At 41.3% G+C, this 23212-nt stretch overlaps 1 protein-coding gene across 2 annotated transcripts in view; it reads right to left on the reverse strand.

Annotated features, from left to right (window-relative positions):
• Positions 1-2868: 2868 nt before the first annotated feature.
• ZCWPW1 (zinc finger CW-type and PWWP domain containing 1) overlaps positions 2869-23212 on the reverse strand; it is a 34502-nt gene continuing 14158 nt past the window's right edge. For both annotated transcript variants that reach the window (XM_036280274.1, XM_036280273.1), the window contains exons 8-17: positions 21258-21374; positions 20407-20527; positions 18951-19026; positions 18434-18538; positions 17394-17477; positions 16697-16763; positions 16210-16301; positions 4286-4346; positions 3697-3825; positions 2869-3179 (exon numbers count right to left, since the gene is read on the reverse strand). In XM_036280274.1, the coding sequence (XP_036136167.1) occupies positions 2872-3179; positions 3697-3825; positions 4286-4346; positions 16210-16301; positions 16697-16763; positions 17394-17477; positions 18434-18538; positions 18951-19026; positions 20407-20527; positions 21258-21374 (1160 nt within the window). In that variant the 3' untranslated portion in view covers positions 2869-2871. The remainder of the gene's footprint in view (positions 3180-3696; positions 3826-4285; positions 4347-16209; positions 16302-16696; positions 16764-17393; positions 17478-18433; positions 18539-18950; positions 19027-20406; positions 20528-21257; positions 21375-23212) is intronic.

Raw genomic sequence — 23212 nt, forward strand, 5'->3', positions numbered from 1 at the left:
TGGCTCTGATGGTTGAGTGTTGTCCCATGCACTGAAAGGTCACCTGTTTGATTTCCAGTCAGGACATATACCCAGGTTGTGGGTTCCATCCCCAGTACAAGAGGCAACTGACTGATGTTTCTCTCTCTTTCTCTCTCTAAAAAAAAAATCAATTAAAACATATTTTTAAAAAGCCAAAAAAAATCAACAGTAGAACTAGGGGTTCCAGCAGTTTCTCTAATTCTCTTCCAGCATGTCTCCCTTTTCTCTTTCTCTGGTATCCCCTTTCCTCCTCCTTTCATAGCCATTTCTCAGTTTTTCCTTCTGCTCATCCTGTGTTCTTTCCACTTTGAGCATCATCCTTCCCAAACACATTTCCCTGTTCTACATGTTTTCCTCTTCTTTCCCATTGTCCAATCTGCCTTTTCTCCTGGTGAGGTACCCACAGTGGCCACAAGAATCATTGCCTCCACCACCTCTACCATCTGCCTTTTCTCAGAGCACCTATCCCCTCAGCTCCCACCCTGGCCTCCCCTCCTTTGTGCCAGGATCTCCGTTCTTCCTTTCCTGAGCACTGTTCCTCCTCACCCTCCCACCAGTGTCCTTTTCTCCATCCTTCTTCCCATTTCCACACTTTCCTTTCCGTAAGTCCCCTTCCCTTTCTCGCCTTCCATTTGCCAGCTGCCTTCCTCAGGTCCCCTCCCAGGATGGTGTCTCCTCCTGGGGACCAAGGCCTGAGCACCCACCCAGAGGCCGTGAGATGAACTTCACTGGTTTTCCAGGTCCAGTTTGAACCAAGGCAGTGCCAGCAGAGAAGACAGGAGCTCACCCTTCCGAGTTCTCCTCCATTGCCCACTTCTACAAAAGTGGCTTCCCTAGAACAATCCTCCTTCAGTTGGCACTTGGGAAACTCTCCTGGGCCACACCACAAATTGCCTCTCAATGCTCTTCCAGGCAGCCTACATTTAAGAGCCTCAAACCATTGCCCTGGCCGGTTTGGCTCAGCAGTTACAGCGTCAGCCTGCTGTCCAGAGAGACCCAGGTTCGGTTCTCCCTAAGGGAACGCACTTTGTTTGCAGTTTGTCCCCACCCTGGTTAGGTCATGCGGGTGGCAGCCACTCGATGTGTCCCTTTCACATTGATGTTTCCCTCTCTCTCTCTCTCCCACTCTTTCTCCCTTCTACTCTATCTGAACGAAAAATGGAAAAAATGTCTTTGGGGAAGGATAAAATAAATAATTAATTGAAAGGTATGCTCTGAAAAAAAAGAGCCTCAAACCATTACCTACATCTTCTGAATATGCCCAAGCAGGTCGCAGCGCCCCGCACAAGAAAACCAGCCTGGTACAGGTTTTAACCCTTTTCTGCCCAACCTCTGACATTTCACACCCTTACTTTCCCATGCAGGGGATCCTTCCATAACACTGAGGAGAAGTATGAGAACAATAAGCATAAATGTCATTCTATCACCATCACTCCCCACCCTCCACCTTGGCCCTTCCTTCTTCCCCACACACTCCCTCCCATGTGCCCTTCAGCATTTCCCTCTTTCCCATGCCTCCCCATCCCTACCCCATGGCCCTGGTCTTGACCTAGCAGATGACCTCACTCCTGAGCCCTCTACCCATTTCTCTACCCTGGCTGCCATGTCATCTGACCCTGGTACATCCTGATTTTTTTCCTAGGAAAACATAGTGACTCCAAGCTGGATTCAAAGGTAAGCGGCTCTAAAGAATTAAAGGGAAGCTGGAGAACTTGGGTGGAAAGGATAGAGGGACTGTGGTATCACCAGGGCACTCAGGTTTGGGGATGACTGCTCTAAGATGAGGTCAGCTCCCCCTGCAATTCTAACCCACTTCTCTTTCTGTTCTCATGCAGGTTGATGGCATCCTCTATGCCTCCCTTGCCCTCTCTAGCTCGACCTCACCGTCAGCACCTCCCAGCCACCTTCTCCACAACAGTCCCCAGGAAGAGACCATATACTCTATCCTAAAGGCCTAAAGAGTGTGACTGAATGATGACCTCTTTAGAGTAAGCTGCATAGGGGAATCACCACTTCCCATAATAATCCCAGCCAGACAGTGACTCAGAGGCCAGCAAAGCTGAAGGCCACTAAGAACCTGAGAAAAACAGCCATCTGCTCCAGTTCCTTCTGCAGCTCCCTCCCTTGCCCACAAAAATAAAAGGATCTGTAGGATTTGCCTGAATGCATCTAAGAAAGAAACTGATGTCAGCTTCAACTTCTGTCCTTCTCACCAAAAATGAGTATAATAGATACTCATGCCCAAGATCCCTCTTCTAGTTCAGTGACTGCCTCATGCCTAGAAACAGTAAGTCCCCAAATACTGGTAGGCAGCCCAGAACCCAAGGTCTGCCCCCAGTCTAACTGTTCTACTTCCCCTATGATAATAACTAGCATATATTGTGTGGTGCACCCCCTCAATTAAACATGAACCACCCTATATGGTATTGGATGTGCTCATCTGAGACATGAAATGAAGAACCAGAATGGTTACAGTGCTTTTCCCAAGGCCACACAGCTAGTAAATAGTGAGCCAGGATTTGAACCCAGACCTGCCCGCCCTTTACAATGTCTTTCTCCCGGACTCAGGCGTCATTGCCTTCCCAGATTCCTATATTGTGCAGGCCTCCCACCAGAAACAATGATGTCACTGACATGGAGGAAGAGGGAGAAGCCAAAATGAAGCATGTGGTTAGAGACAAACCAAACCAATTAAGGCAGTAACCTATTTTATTAACACATAACCATACAACTCTGACTTTAGCCAAATAATCCTGTAGTCAATGGCCAATCGCAACAGTTCTCTGGGACCCTCTGAGAGGCCTCCCTCCTGCTCCCAGGGAACAGGGGATAGAACACAAGAGCACAGAACTACTCCTCAAAGAAGGTGAACTCCTCCATGTCATCTCTATACTGCAGCTCTACCCTCTGCTCTGGCTTTTCTCCAACATCCTCCATGAGCTGCTCAAGGTCCAAGTCACTGGAGGATTCATCATCAGGAGGGAAGCTCCCAGCCTCCTGCAGCTCCTGAGATCCAGGCTCTTCTTTCCCCAGGGCAGGACATGCCCCATGAGGAGTTGGTAGGATTAGTCCCTTTGACACCATTCTAACCCCATTTTCTTCAGACAAGCTGGTTACTGAAACCTTGCTTTGGGGAGCTTTAAATGCTTTCTTAGAGCCTAAATGAAAAAGTGACAAAAATGAGTGTCATAAGTCATCTGTCATTACCTTTTACAAATCAAACTCCTAAATTTCTATTTCCAAAAAATTTCTCTCAATAGGGAGTAATAGGCTTTGGAGTCAGATGACAGACACATGAGTCCTGAGCAAATTTTAAACTCTTTGAGCCTCAATGTCCTTCTAAGTCAAATGGCAGATATGCAGCCATAGAGATTTTGAAAGAATTAAAGGGAACAAGCATGAATGTATCTATCTAGCCAGTGCATAGCAGTACTCAATAAATGTTAGTTCCCACCTCCTTACAATTCTCGGGTCTCTGGATCAAATAAAATCCACAACCATTGTGTTTCTATAGTGTGTATTGCATTCTACAATCTGAGAGATGACCTTTGGGCCTAATTTTTGTTATTTTTAAAGTAATGAAAAGCTGCAGAATTGTTTAGAAATGATCCAGGGAGGGGAGACACAGACATGAACTTTATTTCCCCAAACTTTTTCCTAAGTCTAGAGCCTTACCTGGCTGGTCAGGATCTGAATTCCCACGCACTTCTTTCCTTCCCCTTATGGGTACAGGTGCAGGTTCATTTCCCAGAGATCTCTTCATCGACTTCCTTTGCTGAGTCCCATCTCGTCCATTTGCTATGCCTACATCACCACAACCCCCATCCATGAAGAACATTTGTGTGTTTTTTTCTCTCTCTAAATAGCAACTTGTCAGGGTCAATGGACGTCCCACATTTAAGTCTCTACCCGGCATCTTCTACTAATCTTAATCTAGTAAATTTTTCAGTTCCTTTTTTTCCCCCAAATAATTTTACCCTCTTCCCCACCCACATCATCTTCTCTTTATGGTTCTCTTCAGAGCCTGCCTTCCCCAGGAAGTCATCCTTCTTGGCAACAAATTTTAAACATTCATTCCTAAGATTTTATAATTCAATATACAGAAATGAGGAGGCTACAGCTTCTTCAATGACACTAGCATGAGTCCTGCCTATTTTCTCAGGATCTGAGAAAGTAAGTTCCAGTTATCTGCAGGCCCCTTACACTCTCTGCTTCTGCCCTGTCATAACTGCAGCACAGTCCCATTTCCTGCTGGCTTGCTTACCTCTTGCCTTGGGGTTTTTTGTCTGACTTTTGGCTGGCTTGGGACTGGGCGAAGTTGGGTCCTAAAGATGGGAGAGAAAAATAAGAAAAGGTAAATGAAATCACATAACTGTGTTTTTAACAGAGTGGGATTCTACAGAAACGATGGAAAGACAAGCCACAGACTGAGAAAAATATTTGCAAAAGGCACGTCTGATAAAGAACCATTATCTATAATATAAAGAACCCATAAAATTTGACAAAAAGAAACAAATAACCCATCATGGCCAGTGTGGCTCAGTTGGCAGGGCATCGTCATATGCACCAAAAGTTTGTGAGTTCTATTCCTGGTCAGAGCACATGCCCAGGTTGTGAGCTCAATCTCCTTGGTAGTGGGCATGCAGGAAGCAGCCAATCAATGTTTCACTTCTACATTGATATTTCTTTCCCTTCCTTACTCTCTAAAAATAAATTTTTTAAAAATCTTTTTTAAAATTAAAAAACAAATAACCCAATTAAAAATGGATCAAACAGCCCTGGCCAGTTTGGCTCAGCAGTTAGAGCTTTGGCCTGAGGTCCACAGAGACCCAGGTTCGGTTCCCACTAAGGGCACATACCTTGGTTGCAGTTTGTCCCCGGCCCTGGTTGGGTTGTGTGGGTGGCAACCACTGGATGTGTCCCTTTCACGTCAATGTTTCTCTCTCTCTCTCTCTCTGCTTCCCACTCTATCTGAACAAAATATCTTAAAAAAAAAAAAAAAAATGTCCTCAGGATGAGAATTAGAAAAAAAAAATGGACCAAATACTTTAATGGAAACCTCATCAAAGATTTACAGATAGCAAATATGCACATGAAAAGATGTTAAATGTCATAAGTCATGAGGGAAATGTGAATTAAAACACAACGCAATAGTACTACACATCAATTAGAATGCCCAGAACACTAACATAAAATGCTGGCAAGGATATGAGGCAACAGGAACTGTCATCCATTGCTGGTGGAAATGCAAAATGATAAAGCCACTTAGAAGACAGTTTTGTGATGTCTTACAAAACTAAACATACTCTTACCATATTATCCAGCAATCAAGCTCCTTGGTATTTATCCAAAGAAGTTGAAAACATAAGTTCCCACAAAAACCTATACATGGATGTTTACAGCAAATGTATTCATAATTACCCAAACTTGGAAACAACCAAGAGTAGGTGAATGGATAAATAAACTGGTACATACAGAAAACAGAACATTAAAAATAGAAGAGCTCTGGCCACTTTGGCTCAGTGGTTAGAACATCGGCCCTTGGACCAATGAGTCGAGGCTTCAATTCTGGTCAAAGGCACATACCTCAGTTGTGGTTCATCCCTGGTCCTAGTCAGGTTGTACAACAGGCAACCAGTCAATGTGACTCTATCACATCGGTGTTTCTCTCTGTCTCTCTCTCTCTCTCCCACTCTATCTGATGATAAATAGAAAAGTATCGGATTCCAAAATGACAGCAGAGTGAATGGAAGCTATGCAGAGCACCTGCCAGGACCAAACTGGGATTACAACTAAAATAAAGACAAATCATCAGGAAAAAGCAGCCGAGAGGACCCATATAACCAGGGACAGGAAAGAGGACAGTAAATCGAGACTGGTAGGAACTGTGGAGGTGGGAGAGGGCGGGCTGGGAGCCTATGGACAGCCGCTGTTTTAGGCTGTGAGCAGCTCCTTCCAGGTTAAAACCCCATGCCGGCTCCAGCACAGAGGGCCAGGTCAGAGCACTAAATTAGCCACAGTCACTCACTTTGGGCTCTGGCAGAGGGAAGGTGGACTGGACTGGAACTTTGTAGAGACTCAGGAGCTTGGAGAGGGGAGAAGGCAATGGAAGTGTTTTGCGGAATCACTCCATCACAGGCCAGTAGCCTTCTTACTCAAATAGCCCCTTCCCAGAACCCCAGGGAGAAGCAACAGCCCCTCCCTCAGAAATTTAATACCACCCAGCCAGGCCAGATAAATGCAAATTGAGGTTCATTAACAGCCAGCAAGCATCTGCCCCACCCTCTGAAAATCTCCTTACCCTAAACACCTGAGGGAGTTTTATATTCAGTTGTGGGCTACAACCTAAGGCTCATGAGTAACTGAGATGAATAGCCTCCAGGCAAAAAGGTAGAGAATAGCCCTGGCCGGTTTGGCTCAGCGGTTAGAGCGTTGGCCTGCGGTCCGGAGAGACCCGGGTTCGGTTCCTGCTAAGGGCATGTACCTCGGTTGCAGTTTGTCCCCGGCCCTGGTTGGTCGTGCGGGTGGCAGCCACTCGATGTGTCCCTTTCACATTGATGTTTCTCTCTCTCTGTTCCTCTCTCTCCCTCCCACTCTATCTGTACAAAAAATGGAAAAATGTCCTCAGGTTAGGATGAAAAAAAAAAAAAGGTAGAGAATAACTGAACCTTTCCTGGGCTTGCAAATCTACCCAAGAAAGTAAGACTTGACAGTGGTGTTTAACATGGGCCTCCCACACTCATCCAAACCCAGTAAAGGGAGCCACAAACAGCAGAACACCAACACCAACAGGGTAAATTTGGCAGGCTCAAAGACCCACTGAGATACCCAAAATGGTGAAACAAAGAAACAAATCCCAAATGAAAGAACAAGAGAACTCTACTGAAGATAAGATAAATGAAATGCAGTTAAGCAAGTTATCAGAGGTAGAGTTCAGTGTGATGATAATGAGAAAGGTCAACAGCATGAGTAAAGAGCTCAACAGCATGAGTAAAGATATAGAAACATTGAAAAGCAACCAAGTGGAAATGAAGAATGACATAGTAGAAATAAAGAACACATTGGAAGGAATAACCAGCAGAGGAGAGGAAGCTGAGGACCAGATCAGTGAATTAGAAGACAGGGTAGAAAAAAACCAACCAATCAGAAAACCAAGAAGAAAAAAACAATTAAAAAACAACAAGACAGCTTAAGATAACTATGAGACAACTGAAAATGTAACAACATCGGCATCATAGAAGTGCCAGAAGAAAAAGAAAATGAGCAAGGGTTAGAGAATATACTTAAAGAAATAGTGACAGAAAACTTCCCTAACTGGGTGAAGGAAAAAGGCATTTGAGTTCAAGAACCACTGAGAGCCCCAAGTAAGAAGAACCCAAACAGGCACACACAAAGACACTTAATAATTTAAATGCCAAAAATTAAAGACAAAGAGAGAATCCTAAAGGCAGTAAGAGATAAGCAACAGGTTACCTACAAAGGAACCCCCACAAGGCTCTCAGCTGATTTCTCACAGAAACACTGCAGGCCAGAAGAAAATGTCATGAAGTCATCAAGGTCATGAAAAATATGGATCTGAATCCAAGACTGCTAGGATCTGAATCCAGCAAGGCTATCATTCAAAATAGAAAGTGAAATACAGAGTTTCCCAGACAAAAAAAGGCTAAAGGAATATATTACCACCGAACCAGCACTGCAAGAAATGTTAAAAGGACTGCTGTAATTAGCAGAAGAAATATGAAGAAAAATATAACCACAATAAACAAAAATGGCAATAAATAAGTACACATCAATAATAATCTTAAATGTAAATGAAAACTCTGATCAAAAGACACAGAGTAGCTGACTGGATAAGAAAGCATGGCTCATATATATGTTGTTTACAAGAGACCCATCTCACAACAAGACTCACATAGGTTGAAAGTGAAAGGATGGGAAAAAAATCTTCCAAGCAAACAGAAAGGAAAAAAAAGCTGGGGTAGCAATACTCATATCTGATAAAATAGATTTCAAAATGAAGGCCATAACTATAGACAAAGATAGCCACTACATAATATTGAAGAGATCTATCCAACAGGAAGATATAATCTCGGTAAACATATGCACCCAATATAGGAGCACCAAAATATATTTTAAAACTTCTGGAGGACTTCAAAGGAGAAATCAACAGCAATACAATCATAGCAGGGGACTTCAACACCCCACTGACATCAATGGATAGATCCTTTAAACCAGCAGTTCTCAACCTGTGGGTCACAATCCCTTTGGGGGTCGAATGACACTTTCACAGGGGTCACCTAAGACCATCGAAAAACACATATTTTTTATGGAAATTCATAACAGTAGCAAAATTACAGTTATGAAGTAGCAACAAAAATAATTTTATGGTTAGGGGTCACCACAACATGAGGAACTGTACTAAAGGGTCGCGGCATTATGAAGGTTGAGAACCACTGCTCTAGACAAATAATTAACATGAAAACAGAGACTCTAAATGAAGCACTAGACCAAATGGATTTAGTAGATATCTACAGAGAATTACACCCAAAACTGCAGAATTCACATTCTTCTCAAGTGAACATGGGACATTCTCAAAGATAGACCACATGTTAGGACACAAAATAAGTCTCTACAAGTATAAGAAGATTGAAATTATGTCAAACATATATCAAGCATATAAAGTTTCATCACAATGGCATGAAACTAGAAATCAATTACAATAAGAACATGCAAAGACATATGAATACATGGAGACTAAATAGCATGTTATTAAATAATGAATGGGTTACCAAGGAGATCAATGAAGAAATTAAAAACTTCCTGGAAACCAATGAAAATAAACACACAGCCACACAAAATCTATGGGACACTATGAAAGCAGTCCTGAGAGGTAAGTTCATAGCACTACAGGCCTACATCAAGAAACAAGAAAAATTTCTAATTGATTATCTGACCTCACAACTTAAAGAACCAGAAGGCAAACAAAAATAAAAACCCAGAGCAAGCAGAAGGAAAGCAATAGTAAAGATCAGAGCAGAAATAAACAACATAGAGATCAAAAAGCAATTCAAAGCATCAATGAAATGAAGAGCTGGTTCTTTGAAAAGATAAACAAAATTGACTCTTAGCTAGACTCACCAAGAAACAAAGAGAGAGCCCTGGCCAGTTTGGCTCAGCGGTTAGAGCATCGGCCTGCGGTCCGGAGAGACCCGGGTTCGGTTCCCGCTAAGGGCACGTACTTCGGTTGCAGTTTGTCCCCGGCCCTGGTTGGTCGTGCGGGTGGCAGCCACTCGATGTGTCCCTTCACGTCGATGTTTCTCTCTCTCTCTCCCTTACTCTCCCTCCCTCCCACTCTATCTGTACAAAAAATGGAAAAATATCCTCGGGTGAGGATAAAAAAAAAAAAAAAAAAAAAAAAAAGAAACAAAGAGAGAGGACCCAAATACATAAAATCAGAAACAAAAGAGGAGAAGTAACAACTGACACCACAGAAATACAAAAGATCGTTAACAAATAATATGAACAATTATATGGCTACAAATTGGACAATCTAGCAAAATGGAAAAATTTCTAGAAACACACAGTTTCCCAAAACTGAACCAGGAAGAGATAGAAAACTTGGAACAGACCAACAACAATTAAGGAAATTGAAGAAGTAATCAAGACTCTCCCAGCAAACAAAAACCCGGGCCCAGATGTCTTCACAGGGGACTAATACCAAACATTCAAAGAAGAACTAACACCCATTCTCCTCAAACTATTCCAAAAAATTCAAGAAGAAGGAAGACTTCCAAACTTGTTTTATGAGGTCAGCATAATTCTAATTCCAAAACCAGATAAGAACACTAAAAAGAAAGAAAACTACAGGCCAATATCCCTGATGAACATAGATGCCAAAATCCTGAACAAAATATTAGCAAATCAGATCCAGCAATACATTAAAAAAAAAGTATTCACCATGACCAAATGGGATTCATCCCAGGGATGCAAGTCTGGTACCATATTTGCAAATCAATAAATGTGATGTACCACATAAACAAAATGAAAGATATAAACCATATGATCATATCAATAGACACCGAAAAAGAATTTGACAAAATCCAGCACCCATTTCTGATAAAAACACTCAGCAGTGTGGGAATAGAGGAATCATATCTCAATGTAATGAAGGCCATATATGAAAAACCTTCAGCCAACATCATACTCAGTGGGCAAAAACTAAAAGCATTTCCCTTAAGAACAGGAACAAGATAGAGATGCCCACTTTTACCACTCTTATTTAACATAGTACTGGAAGTCTTAGCCACAGCAATCAAACATGAAGAAAAATAAAAGAAAATGAGGAAGTAAAACTGTCATTATTTGCAGATGATATTGTACACAGAAAACCCTAATGACTCCATCAAACATCTACTAGACTTAAACAAATTTGGCAAAGTAGCAGGATACAAAATTAATATCAAGAAATTGATGGCATTCTTCTACATCAATAATGAACTCACAGAAAGAGAAACTAAAAAAAACAATCCCATTTACCATTGCAGCAAAAAACTAAGATACCTAGGAATAAACTTAACCAAAGAAGTAAAGGAATTATTTGCAGAAAACTAAAGGACATTGAAAAAAGAAATAGAGGAAGATATAAAAAAGTGAAACCACATACCTTGTTCATGGATTGGAAGAATCAACACCATTAAAATGTCCATACTACCCAAAGCAATCTATAGATTCAGTGATATCCCCATTAAAATACCAATGTCATATTTCACAGAACAAGAACAAATACTTCAAAAGTTTATATGGAACCAAAAAAGACCCTGAATAGCCACCGCAATCTTTAAAAAGGAGGACAAAGTAGGAGGGATCACAATACTGGATATCAGGTTATATTATAAAGCCACTGTAATCAAAACAGCCTGGTACTGGCACAAGAACCGACATATAGATCAGTGGAACAGAACAGAGACCCAGGAAATTGACCCAAGACATTATGCTCAATTAATATTTGACAAAGGTGGCAAGAGCATACAGTGGAGTCAAGACAGCCTAGTTAATAAATGGTGTTGGGCCCTGGCCAGTTTGGCTCAGCTGTTAAAGCATCGGAGAGTTCCAGGTTTGGTTCCTGCTAGGGGCATGTACCTTGTTTACGGTTTGTCCCCGGCCCCATTTGGAGTCATGTGGGTGGCAGCCACTCGATGTGTCTCACTCACATCGATGTTTCTCTTTCTCTTTCTCCCTGTCTCCCTCCCACTCTATCTGAGGATAAATGCAAAAATGTCCTCAGGTGAGGATAAAAAATAAAAATAAATGGTGTTGGGAAAATTGAACAGCTACACGCAAAAAATGAAACTAGACCACCTACTTAAACCACACACAAAAATAAATTCAAAATGGATAAAAGACTTAAATGTGACTCGTAAATCCATAAAAATCCTAGAAGTAAATGTAGGCAACAAAATTTCAGACATCATACGCAGCAGAATTTTCACTGACACAAGGCCTAAGGCAAGAGAAACAAAAAAATTAATATATGGAACTACATCAAACTAAAAAACTTTTGCACAGCAAAAGAAACAAGCATCAAAATGGAAAGGGAACCCACTATATGGGAGACCATAATTGCCAACGATACATCAGACAAGGGGTTAATTTAAAATATAAAGAGTGGTCATACAAATCAACAAAAGAAGGACAAAGAACCCAATAAAAAATAGGTAAAGGACCTAAATAGACACCTCTCCAAACAGGACATACATATGGCCAAAAGACATATGAAAAAATGCTCAATGTCACTAACCACCAAAGAGATGCAAAGTAAAACAACTATGAGGTATTACCTCACACCTGCCAGAATGGCTGCCATCAAACAACAAGTTCTGGCAAGGGTGTGGAGAAAAGGGGACTCTAGCACACTGCTGATGGGAATGCAGGCTGGTGCAGCCACTATGGAAAACAATACGGTGTTTCCTCAAAAAATTAAAAATAGAACTGCCATTTGACCCAGTGATCCCACTCCTAGGAATATATCCTAAAAAGCCTAAAACACCAATCATAGAGAATATATGTACCCCTATGTTCATAGCAGCACCTTTTATAATTGTTAAGATCTGGAAACAGCCCAGCCAGTGTGGCTCAGTGGTTGAGCGTCAACCCATGCACCAAGAGGTTGCTGGTTTGATTCTCGGTCAGGGCATATGCCCAGGTTGTAGGCCCGATCTCCAATAGTGGTGTGCAGGAGGCAGCCAATCCATGTTCTCTCTTATCAATGTTTCTATCTCTCTCTCCCTCTCTTTTCCTCTCTCTCTACAATCAATAAAAATAAATAAATAAAGATATGGAAACAGCCCAAGTGTCCATCAATAGATGAGTGGATAAAAAAGTTGTGGTACATACACACAATGGAACGCTATGCAGCTGTAAGAGAGATCTCTTCTCCTTTGAGACGACATGGAAGGAAATAAGGCAATCAGAGAAAGACAAATACCACATAATCTCACTTATTTGTGGAATATAATGAGCAAAATAAGCTGATGAACAAAATAGACCCAGAGACACAGAAAGGAATATGGTTCAGACTGACAAATCTCAGAGGAGAAGGGCCAGAGGGATGGATGAGATAAACCAAAGAACCTATATGCATGTATGCGTAACCAATGGACATAGACAACAATACTGGAGGGGTGGTGGAGAGAAATGGGAAGAAGGGTATCTAGGGGTGAAAAAGGAGAAACATCTGTAACAAAAATAAACTAATAATAATTAAAAAATAAGAAAAAAGAAAAGTATCCTCAGGTGAGGAATTAAAAAAGAAAAGAAAAGAAAAGCTTCTGCACAGCAAAAGAAACAACCATCAAAATAGAAAGGCAACCCACTGTATGGGAGAACATCATTGCCAATGATATATCAGATAAGGGGATAATTTCCAAAATATATAGAGTACTCATACAACTCAACAAAAGGAAGATAAGTAACCCAATTAAAAAATGGGCAGAGAAGCTGAATAGACACCTCTCCAAACAGGACATACAAATGGCCAAGAGACATATGAAGAAATGCTCAACATCACTAATCATCAGAGAGATGCAAATTAAACCAACAATAAGGTATCACCTCACACCTGTCAGAATGGCCACCATCAACAAACCATCAAACAAGTGTTGGCGAGGGTGTGGAGAAAAGGGGACTCTAGTACATTGCTGGTGGGAATGCAGGCTGGTGCAGCCACTATGGAAAACAATATGATGTTACCTCAAAAAATTAAAAATTGAACTTCCATTTGACCCAGTGATCCCGCTTCTAGGAATATACCCTAAGAAGCCTGAAACACCAATAAGAAAGAATATATGTACCCCCATGTTCATAGCAGCACTATTTACAATAGCTAAGATCTGGAAACAGCCCAAATGTCCATCAGTAGAAGAATGGATAAAAAAGCTGTGGTACATATACACAATGGAGTACCATGCAGCTGTAAGAAAGAAAGATCTCTTATCCTTTGAGATGACATGGAGGGACCTGGAAAGTATTATCCTAAGTGAAACAAGCCCAGCAGAAAAGGACAAATACCACATGATCTCATTTATATATGGAATATAATGAATGTAACAGTCTGAGGAATAGGGTAGACCCAGAAACATGGAAGTAGGGTACAGACTGACAACCCTCAGAAGAGGGGGGATGGCGGAAGCGGGAAGAGATAAACCACAGAACTTATATGCTGTATGCATAACCAATGGACGTGGACAACAGGGCCGGGGATGGGGTGGGGGGGATGGGGAGGAGGGTGTCAATGGGGTCAAAAAGGAGAAACATCTGTAACAAAAATTTAAAAATAAATAAATAAATAATTTTTTTAAAAAAAGAAACAAAAATAAACAAGTGGGATTACATTAAAATAAAAAGCTAGGAAATCATCAACAAAATGAGAAGGCAACTAGGGAATAGAAGAAAATATTTGCAAACCATATATCTGATAAGAGGTTAATATTCAAAACATACAAGGAAGTCACACAACTCAATAACAAAATAACAAATAACCCAATTTAAAAATGGGCAAAAGACTCATATAGACATTTACCAAAAGACAAACAAATGGACAACAGATACATGAAAAAGTGCTCAACATCAATTATCACAAGGGAAATGCAAATCAACACGCCCGCACCCCCTGCAATGAGATATCACCTCACACCCATTAGGATGTCTATTATCAAAAGATAAGAGATTACAAATGCTGGCGGGGATGTGGAGAAAAGGAACACTTATGCACTGTTGGTAGGAAAGTACACAGGTACAGCACTATGGAAAACAGTATGTTTCCTCAAGAAATTAAAAATAGAACTACTATAAGATCTGGATATATACCTAAAGGAAATAAAAACACTATCTTGAAGATGTATCTGTACTCCCATGTTCGTAGCAACATTATTTACAATAGCCAAGGTATGGAAACAACCTAAATATCCATCAATTGTTGAATGGACGGGAAAAAATGTAGTATATAGTTATATCACAGTCTGAAAAGAAGGGAATCCAGTCATTTGTGGTAACATGGGTGAACCTGGAGGACTCATGCTCAGTGAAATAAGCCAGACAGAGAAAGCCAAATACTGCATGGTATCACTTATATGTCTTTAGAAAATAATGTCAAACTCATAGAAACAGAGATTAGAATGGTAGAATGTTGATTGCTAGAAGCTTAGGGGTGAGAGATAAAGGGAGAGTCTGGTAAAAAGTACAAACTTTCAGCTATAAGATAAAGTCTGAGTATAATATGTGACTATAGTTGGCAATACTGTATTATATAATTGGGGCTTGTTACGAGAGTACAACTTAAGTATTCTTACAAAATAATAAAAACTAAATAGGTGCCCCCCCCCCAAAAAAAGAGCTATCAAACCATGAAAAGACATGGAAGACCCTTAACTCATAATTCTAAGTGAAAGAAGCCAGTCTAAAAAGGCCTACGTACTATATGATTCCAACTATATAACATTCTGGAGAAGGCAAACTATGGAGACGATAAAAAGATCAGAGGTTGTTAGAGGTTGAGGGCTACCTGGGGGAGAGAAAGAATAGGTGGAGCACACAGGATTTTTAGGGTAATGAAAATATTCCGTATGATTCTATAATGATAGATACATGTCATTATACATTCGTTCAAACCCACAAAATGTGCTACACTAAAAGTTAACCGTAATGTAAGTTATAAATTTTGGGTGATTATGATGTGTCAATGTAGGTTTATTGATTATAATAGATGTACCACTCTGGTGGGGGATGTTGATAATGGGGGAGACTATGTATGTTTGGGGAAGGGGGTACATGGGAACTCTCTGTACCTTCCTCACAATTTTGCTATGAACCTAACATCACTCTAAAAATCTCTTTAAGTATGAAAAACAAATCTATATTTCATGTGCCTGAAAAGAGAGTAAGGAAATCAGTGAATGAATATCCTAAGTGTCCACACAGTGGGAAGGGAAAGCAAAGAGAGGCAACCTGGTATTCTCTGAAACTGCTCCAGTAAGAACCAAAGAACTACAGTAGGAACTGAGATGATAATCAAGAAATAAGTTGCCCTAGCCAGGAAGCTCAGTTAGTTAAAGTGTCTTCCCCATATGCCAAGCTTGTAGGTTGGATTTCCGGTCAGGGCACATAGGAGAAGAAACCAATGAATGCATAAATAACTGGAACAACCAATCAATGTTTCTCTCTCTCTCTCTCCCCCTCCCTTCCTCTCTCTCTCTCGCTCTCTAAAATCAATAAATTTATAAAAGAAAACAAATAAGCTCCTAACCCTGGCTGGGTAGCTCAGTTAATCAGAGCATTGTCCCGATACACTAAGGTTCCGGGTTCAATCCCCAGTCAGGGCACATACAAGAGTCAACCAATGAATGAACATATAAATGGAACAACAAATTGATATTTCTCTCTCTCTCCCCTCCCTCCCTAAAAAATCAAGCAGTAAGTAAAATTTTAAAAAATAGTAAGTTCACAGAGATGTGATATATTAGAGAGAATAACTGATGAAAGAGAAGAGTCTCCTTCCCTGGAGACCCCTAAGAGATAAGACCAGTCAGGGCTAGCGTGAGACAGGGACAAGATAGTTCCTTAGTAAATATAAACCCATGCCAACCAGATGCCCTATAGGAATCTCCTGAAAGGAGCCCCAAAGATCAGTCTTACTTTTTTCTCCCCCTCCTCCTCTTCCAAGTCTAACTCTTCCTCTTCTTTCTCCAAGAAGGAATCTGAGCTCTTAGCCCCAGAGAGCATTAAGTCTAGAACAGGAATAGGAAGGAAATGCAAAATCATTTATTCAATAAAACAGATGATGAGTTAATAGAGATGATCCCAGAGAATCAGTCTTCTAACTCTACCCTTCATGTCCAAGTAGTATTTTCTCCATAAAACATGATCCTAGATTATCATGGTTCGACCCTTTTCAAAGTGCACCCTCCCTCTCTGCCCCCTTTTTCCCTCCATTCTCTCTCCACTCATCCTTCCATTTATCCATCCCCAAAATTGGGCCAATGTATTCATAGAAAGCCTCCTATTATAAAATCTAGAACTAGACTAATGACAACAGATATAAGACAAAGAAAAGCTTCAGTTGCTGCCCCCATGAAGGAATCCCTCTTCTCCCTCTTTAGTCCTCATCCTCCTACAATCCTACCTTTTCCTTCCCCATTACTGTCCGATCCATTGAATCTGCTCCTGAAACCAAACAATTTAACCCGCTCCTGAGGGAACCAAGAAACAAAAACATCATCTACTACTCGCCCAGAGACTATTGTTACCCTCTGTCTTCAAGATTTTAGTTATGGGACTTGTATATATATTCCATACCATTTTCACTTGGAATTTCACATTTCCCATGAAAATTTGTGGAGATTAACTATTATAATATATTATAGTATTGCAGTAAAATAATATGTAATTATATGTTATATAATATTATCATCTTTTCCACTTTATAATTCAATAAATAATTGGGAAGGGTAAATTCCATTTGTCATTCTCCACCCCACCCACAAAGGCAGAATTTGGGGGTAAAAACTGACTCCACATAAAAGAGCAGTTAGAGTACATACATCTGAATCTTAAAGTTAAAAAATGGGGAAGACATGCCCCCTACCACAAACTGTCTCTGTCTGGGCTGAGAGAAGATTCCATTTGTTCAAGGGTAGGGAAAAAAATGGACAAGTTAAGGAATAAAGGGAATTTGACCTGGGAAGAAAAGATTACAAAGTTCTAAGACAGACTGTGTAATGGGGAAGGACAATCCGGTTTTCTTTAGTAGAGAATGCATGGTTTGCTTTGGGTCTCAGGTCCCAAAGAGGAGCTGTTTTGTGGTCTGAACACTCTCCCACCTGAATACTGATCTGTTCTGCCTCTTGAGCCATTATCATGGCTGCCCCCAGTTTCTGGCTGCAGTCCTTGTTCCTGCATTTTTTCTGAAATGGAAGATTAGAGTCATGATAAATATTAGAAAAGTGACCCCAACATACTGCTACTCACCAGACATTATCTTTAACTACATTTATTTCTGGTTCTTGGTATTGATATGATACTCTTATTAATGTTTTGAGTTCAGAGACACAATCCTCTATTAGCCGCCAAAAAAAAACCCTCACCAATTCCTAGCAAGATTTTCAACCAACATTTTGGTGTCCTCTAAAGTAAATCCCATGAAAATTTGAAAAGGCAAGATGAAAGGAGTTCAGGTGATTATACTTTTAAGCTACTCACAAGTTTCTTTAGATCCAATTGTTTGATTTAATACTCACTGCCTGATTTTCTAAGGCCCCTGAGGTGCTGGACCTCTGCTCATTTGTAAGGCTGATCAAACCCAAAGCAATTATAGGGAGGAAAGATAATTTAGCTAATTCAGTGATTCTCAGCCAGGGGAGGTTTTGCTCCCCATAAGACATTTAGCAATGCCTACAGACAACTTTTTGGTTGTCACAACAAGGGGTCGGGGGTGGGGGGTTGCTACTGGCTAGATGTCAGTAGAGCCCAGGGATGCTAATAAACATCCTACAGTGCACAGGACAGCCCTCCACAACAAATAATTATCTGGCTCAAAATGTCAACAGTGTCCAAACTGAGAACCTCTGAGTTAATCTATGCCCTCACTTCTGATACACCTGCTTTGGCTAAACTGCAGAAAACCAGAGTCTTAGGAAGGCCCCCCATCTAAAGGAAGGGAAGGAGACTAAGAAAAATCATTATCCTGTTGCAATCCTGATAGAAACAAGAGTCCCTCATGAATAACCTCACCCTTGTATGCTTGGTCAAACATAGGACTTTCTCCTGACACAGCTTTCCCTGGGAGAAAATCAGGTTTAATAAAGGAAAGATTTAGTTTTCAAGTTCCCTGTGTCACAATTGACTCCCAAACGTTGCTCACCACTCCAGATAGCTCCAGAGACAGTTCCTGGAAGTTCTTTAGCATGTTGACTGGAATCCAAGCACGAGAAACTGTTTCTCCAAAAAATGTCACATGATACTTAGACTGAAATAAAAGATGGTTATATTATGGCTTCTTGTCTTTCTCCTTAATTTGGCCCTCCAGCCAGAAAAGGCAGGGGAAAAACTGAAGAATCACAAGGAAGGAGGTGCTGGGCCTCTTCTGCTCCCTTAAACCTGATCCACCTGACCCACTTCATTCCATTGTTCTTCCATCCTAACTTCAGTAATCCTAACCAAAGCATATTTATCAAAACATAAATGTCCTCATAATAAATATTTAATTAGATACAACTTTGTTTCTATAGTGAGAACTTATTTCTGTTTGTCACTCTAGCTAAGTGTCTGTTTCTGCTGATGTCTGCTGGCTATGCCTATGTTTCTAACTCTATACATCTGTTAGGATGAATTTGGTCGTTACTTTGGCCTGACCACCTACCTGAATCAGGAAAACTCACCGGAAGGGAATCAAGATGAGAAGCAAAAAGAAAATACTCCCCAAGGTCAGGATCAGATTCTACCATGCCTGGCCACCTGAAGAAGATAGATTGGTGTAGGGGATGGAAGAGAAGGGGCTAAATGAACAGAACACAAATTCATCAATATACATGTACAGAAAAGGGCAATATATTTTGTAAGCAAAGGATCCCAAAAATAGACGCCCCCTGTCAATCCATGCCAGTGGTCACTACCAAATGACTAAAGACTAAAGTGACTTCCATCAATGTACAAAGAACCTCGGGATCTTCCTTGTAAAAGTATCTTATCCTTAGGCCTTCTGGCAACTCTGAGGACAAGTCTTCTGACTAGGGACATCTCCAAAGAAAAAATTATCCATCCTGCCCTGGCCAGTTTGGCTCAGCAGTTAGAGCGTCGACCTGCGGTCCTGAGAGACCCGGGTTTGGTTCCCGCTAAGGGCGCGTACCTCGGTTGCAGTTTGTCCCCGGCCCTGGTCGGTTGTGCGGGTGGCAGCCACTCGATGTGTCCCTTTCACGTCGATGTTTCTCTCTCTCTCTCTGTTCCTCTCTCTCCCTCCCACTCTACCTGAACAAAAAATGGGAAAGTGTCCTCGGGTGAGGATAAAAAAAAAAAAAATTATCCATCCTACCCTCCCTTGTTCTCTTTACTTTGTCCTTAATAGGTCAGTGTTTAAAAAGTGCCACAGAACCCGGCCAGTGTGGCTCAGTGGTTGAGCATCAACCATCCATGCACCAAGACGTCGCCAGTTCGATTTCTGGTCAGGGCACATGCCCAGGTTGTGGGCCAAACCCTCAGTGGGGGGCATGCAGTAGTGGCCAATCAATGTTCCATCTCATCGATGTTTCTATCTTTCTCTCCCTCTCCCTTCCTCTCTCTCTAAAAATAAATAAAGAAAAAAATTTTTTAAATAATAGTAAATAAATAAATACTGCCATAGAGCCACCCTCCTCTTTCTACTGACTCAGGGTAGAATTGTCAAACCCTTTTTTCCAAGGGGATACCACCTCTACAGTGAAACTCTAGAAAACATGCTCTTTCAAAGTCTCCAAGCTTGGTACTTTATCTTTTCCCCTATTCCATGCTCTTTCTAAGGCAGGTACCATTTCTTTTAATCCTTACCCAAGGATATGTTTTGTTCTTTTATTAATTTTAGAGAGAGAGAGGGGAAGAGAGAGAGAGAAACATTGATTAGTTGCCTCCTTTATGCACCCTGAGAAGGGATTGAACCCCACAACCTAGGTATGTGTCCCAACTGGAAATCAAACCTGCAACCTTTTAGAGTATGGGACAATGCTCCAACCAACTGAGCCACCCGGCCAGGGGTAAGGCAGGTACCATTTCCATTGTAAGTGCTTTCCATTTCCTTCCCTATCCATTTGAATCTACCACTCCCAAGTTCATGAAAGATGCTCTGAATATGCCATGGTGCCCTACCAGGGGTAACCATATTGCTTGGCCCAGATGATGGATCCTGGGATGTAGGAGGCATAGGCCACATCACTCTCATGCCCTATCCAGGTTTCCTCAGGGATATCACAGCGATTGTACTCCAAGTCTGCCAAAAAAAAGAGAAGGAATAAAGGGAAGGAAAGAGCCTGGATGAGGGCAGGAGGTAGAACAAGAAGAAACTGGTATAGACAGCAGGTGGGACCAAAAGGGCACCTGGGAGACAGGCATGGAGGAAGAAGACAAAGACCCATGGAGGAAATGCAGCCTAGAGCCAGGAAAAGTAGGAGTGCTACCTCCTTATACTCTAGAGAAAGAGATTCCATACTTCTATATCCCACATTGTCTGACCCTCCTTCCACCTATGCAACATTATAACTGTAATTTCTGAGACTCTGTTTTCTTGTCAGTAAAATAACAGGGCTGAATTAGAGCGTCATAATCTCTTTCAAGTAGTTTCAAACATTCTAGAATTCTAAGCCACTGGATTTCTCTCACCTGTTTTTCCCTATATTTTCCATATCCTTTCCTATCCACCAATCCAATACCAATAATTTAATCAGGACTGACAAGGTCAGACCAATGCTAGATAAGATGGAATTCTCTCAGAACATACATTTAGATTCCATGCCCCGCCCCACAACATAACTCTTCAGGTTGTCTTTTTTCTAGCCCATTATTCCAGATTCATCTTGATATGACAGGAAGACCCTTTTCTCTCCCCAAACACTACAAGGAGCCCTGGAGTTGAAACTATACCTACAATATATTTAATTTAAAAGATATGTGCAGGAAAAGAAAGGGTGAAACCAAAAAATAACATTTCCACTCCATTTTACCTGTATTCTGGTCACAGGACCAATTATCTGGAAGGACTGAGGGGTCAATATTCCCACGAAGCCGCCTCCATTTCTCACAGTTTGGGAAGGAACACTGGACCCAGACTAGACATTGACCTGTGACAGGACAAAAAAAACTTAGAGACTCAAAAATATGCTCTTCCTTCTTCAATCCAATTAAAATCAACATACTCCCCACCAGAATCACACAGACTTGGAGATAACCTAGTCTAATCCTTGACTTATAAATGAAAAATGTAAGGCTCAAAGAAGACCATTAACTTGCTGAAGATCAGTCTAAATTTGTGGCAGAGCTGAACTTACAACTCAGGTCTCACATTTCAATCTTTTGCTAGACCATGCTATCATCTCTCCTCCACCGGGAACAGAAAGGAATGTTTCTTTTATTGACTGTTCTTTAAAGGTTGGCTTCTATCCTTCTGGCTAGTGCCTTGTTCTCTGCTGGCATTTCAGTACCAAAAAGTTCTTTTGAAGGGCTACCAAGCATCTTTTGTGTACAACATCCAGAGTTCCTATTTGAATCTCAACAAATTTACCTATCACAAAATCACCAATATGCAGCCTTTGGGACCAACAGCCCTGAATTCACCCCCTCCAAAAGACACAGGTCTAAGTCCACCATTTCTCAAGCAACTATTTACTTCAGACCCCGCCGAAAGGCATTCCTTTTATCCTTTATCTTCCAAATCCTCACTCTACCTTTCTCTATCTCCACATTTTCTAAGTTGATACAGTGCCACACACAGCCTCTCCTCTTTCCCTCCTAAACCCTTCCACTGCATTTTTTGAAATTCCAGACAAGAGCAACAAAGGTCTGCATATCTTCAACCTCTTCTCTGAACCTCTATCTCCTTTTTGAAACCTGGTGATGTACTGACATTGCCTCTAACCAACCCCACCCCACTCACAACCCTCTAAATAGAGTTGGTTCCTTCTCATACATCACATGTCTCTCAGGCCAGAAAATGAGTTCAGCATCATCCTTATTCTCCATTGCCACTTCCAGACCATTATCACCCTCCTTCCTATAAAAATCTTCCTCCCTTGAGATCCATGTCTTGGAACTACACCACCCTCTAATCTCCCTTGAAAAGATGCTGACATCTTGTTCAGCCTTCTTCTCTCTACCGCCTGCCCTCATTCCAGATGACCACTATTTCCACAGGAGTAACTCACAAAGCACCCCATTCTCTGAGTTCCTTGACCTTTTCCTTCATGCCACCTCAGTAATCCATTTCACTTCGGTAACCCACTCCTACCCTTGCATGCCCCACCCAGTCATCTGCAGGGACTGCATACTCCCTTGAACCACTTATCCAAATACCCCTATCTGATAAAAATTCCTTGTCCTTCAACTTCACTTGCTCAAAGACCCCGATAGCAACTTTCACTTTATCTAGATCTCTGATCCACGGACTCCTCTTCTCTCCTCAATCCAGTAGCAACCTTTTTTTTTTCTCCCCATTTTTTACTTCTTATTTTTAATTAATTAATTTTTGTTACAGATGTTTCTCCTTTTTCCCCCATTGATTCCCCACTCCCCCTCCCTCCCCACCCTGTCCCCAGCTTTGTTGTCCGTGACCTTTGTTCATACATACATGTATATAAGTTCTGTGGTTTATCTCTCCCCCACCACCCCCTCTTCTGGGGATTGTCAGTCTGTACCCCACTTCCACGTCTCTGGGACTACCCCATTCCTCAGACTGTTATGTTCATTATATTCCACAAATAAGTGAGATCATATGATACTTGTCTGTCTCTGTTTGGCTTGTTTCACTTAGGATAATACTTTCTAGGTCCCTTCATGTTGTCTCAAAGGATAAGAAATCTTTCTTTCTTACAGCTGCATGGTACTCCATTGTGTATATGTACCACAGCTTTTTTATCCTTTTGTCAACTGATAGACATTTGGGCTGTTTCCAGATCTTAGCTAT

The sequence above is a fragment of the Molossus molossus genome, unplaced genomic scaffold (genome assembly GCF_014108415.1).
Source record: "Molossus molossus isolate mMolMol1 unplaced genomic scaffold, mMolMol1.p scaffold_m16_p_3, whole genome shotgun sequence".
NCBI lineage: Eukaryota > Metazoa > Chordata > Mammalia > Chiroptera > Molossidae > Molossus > Molossus molossus.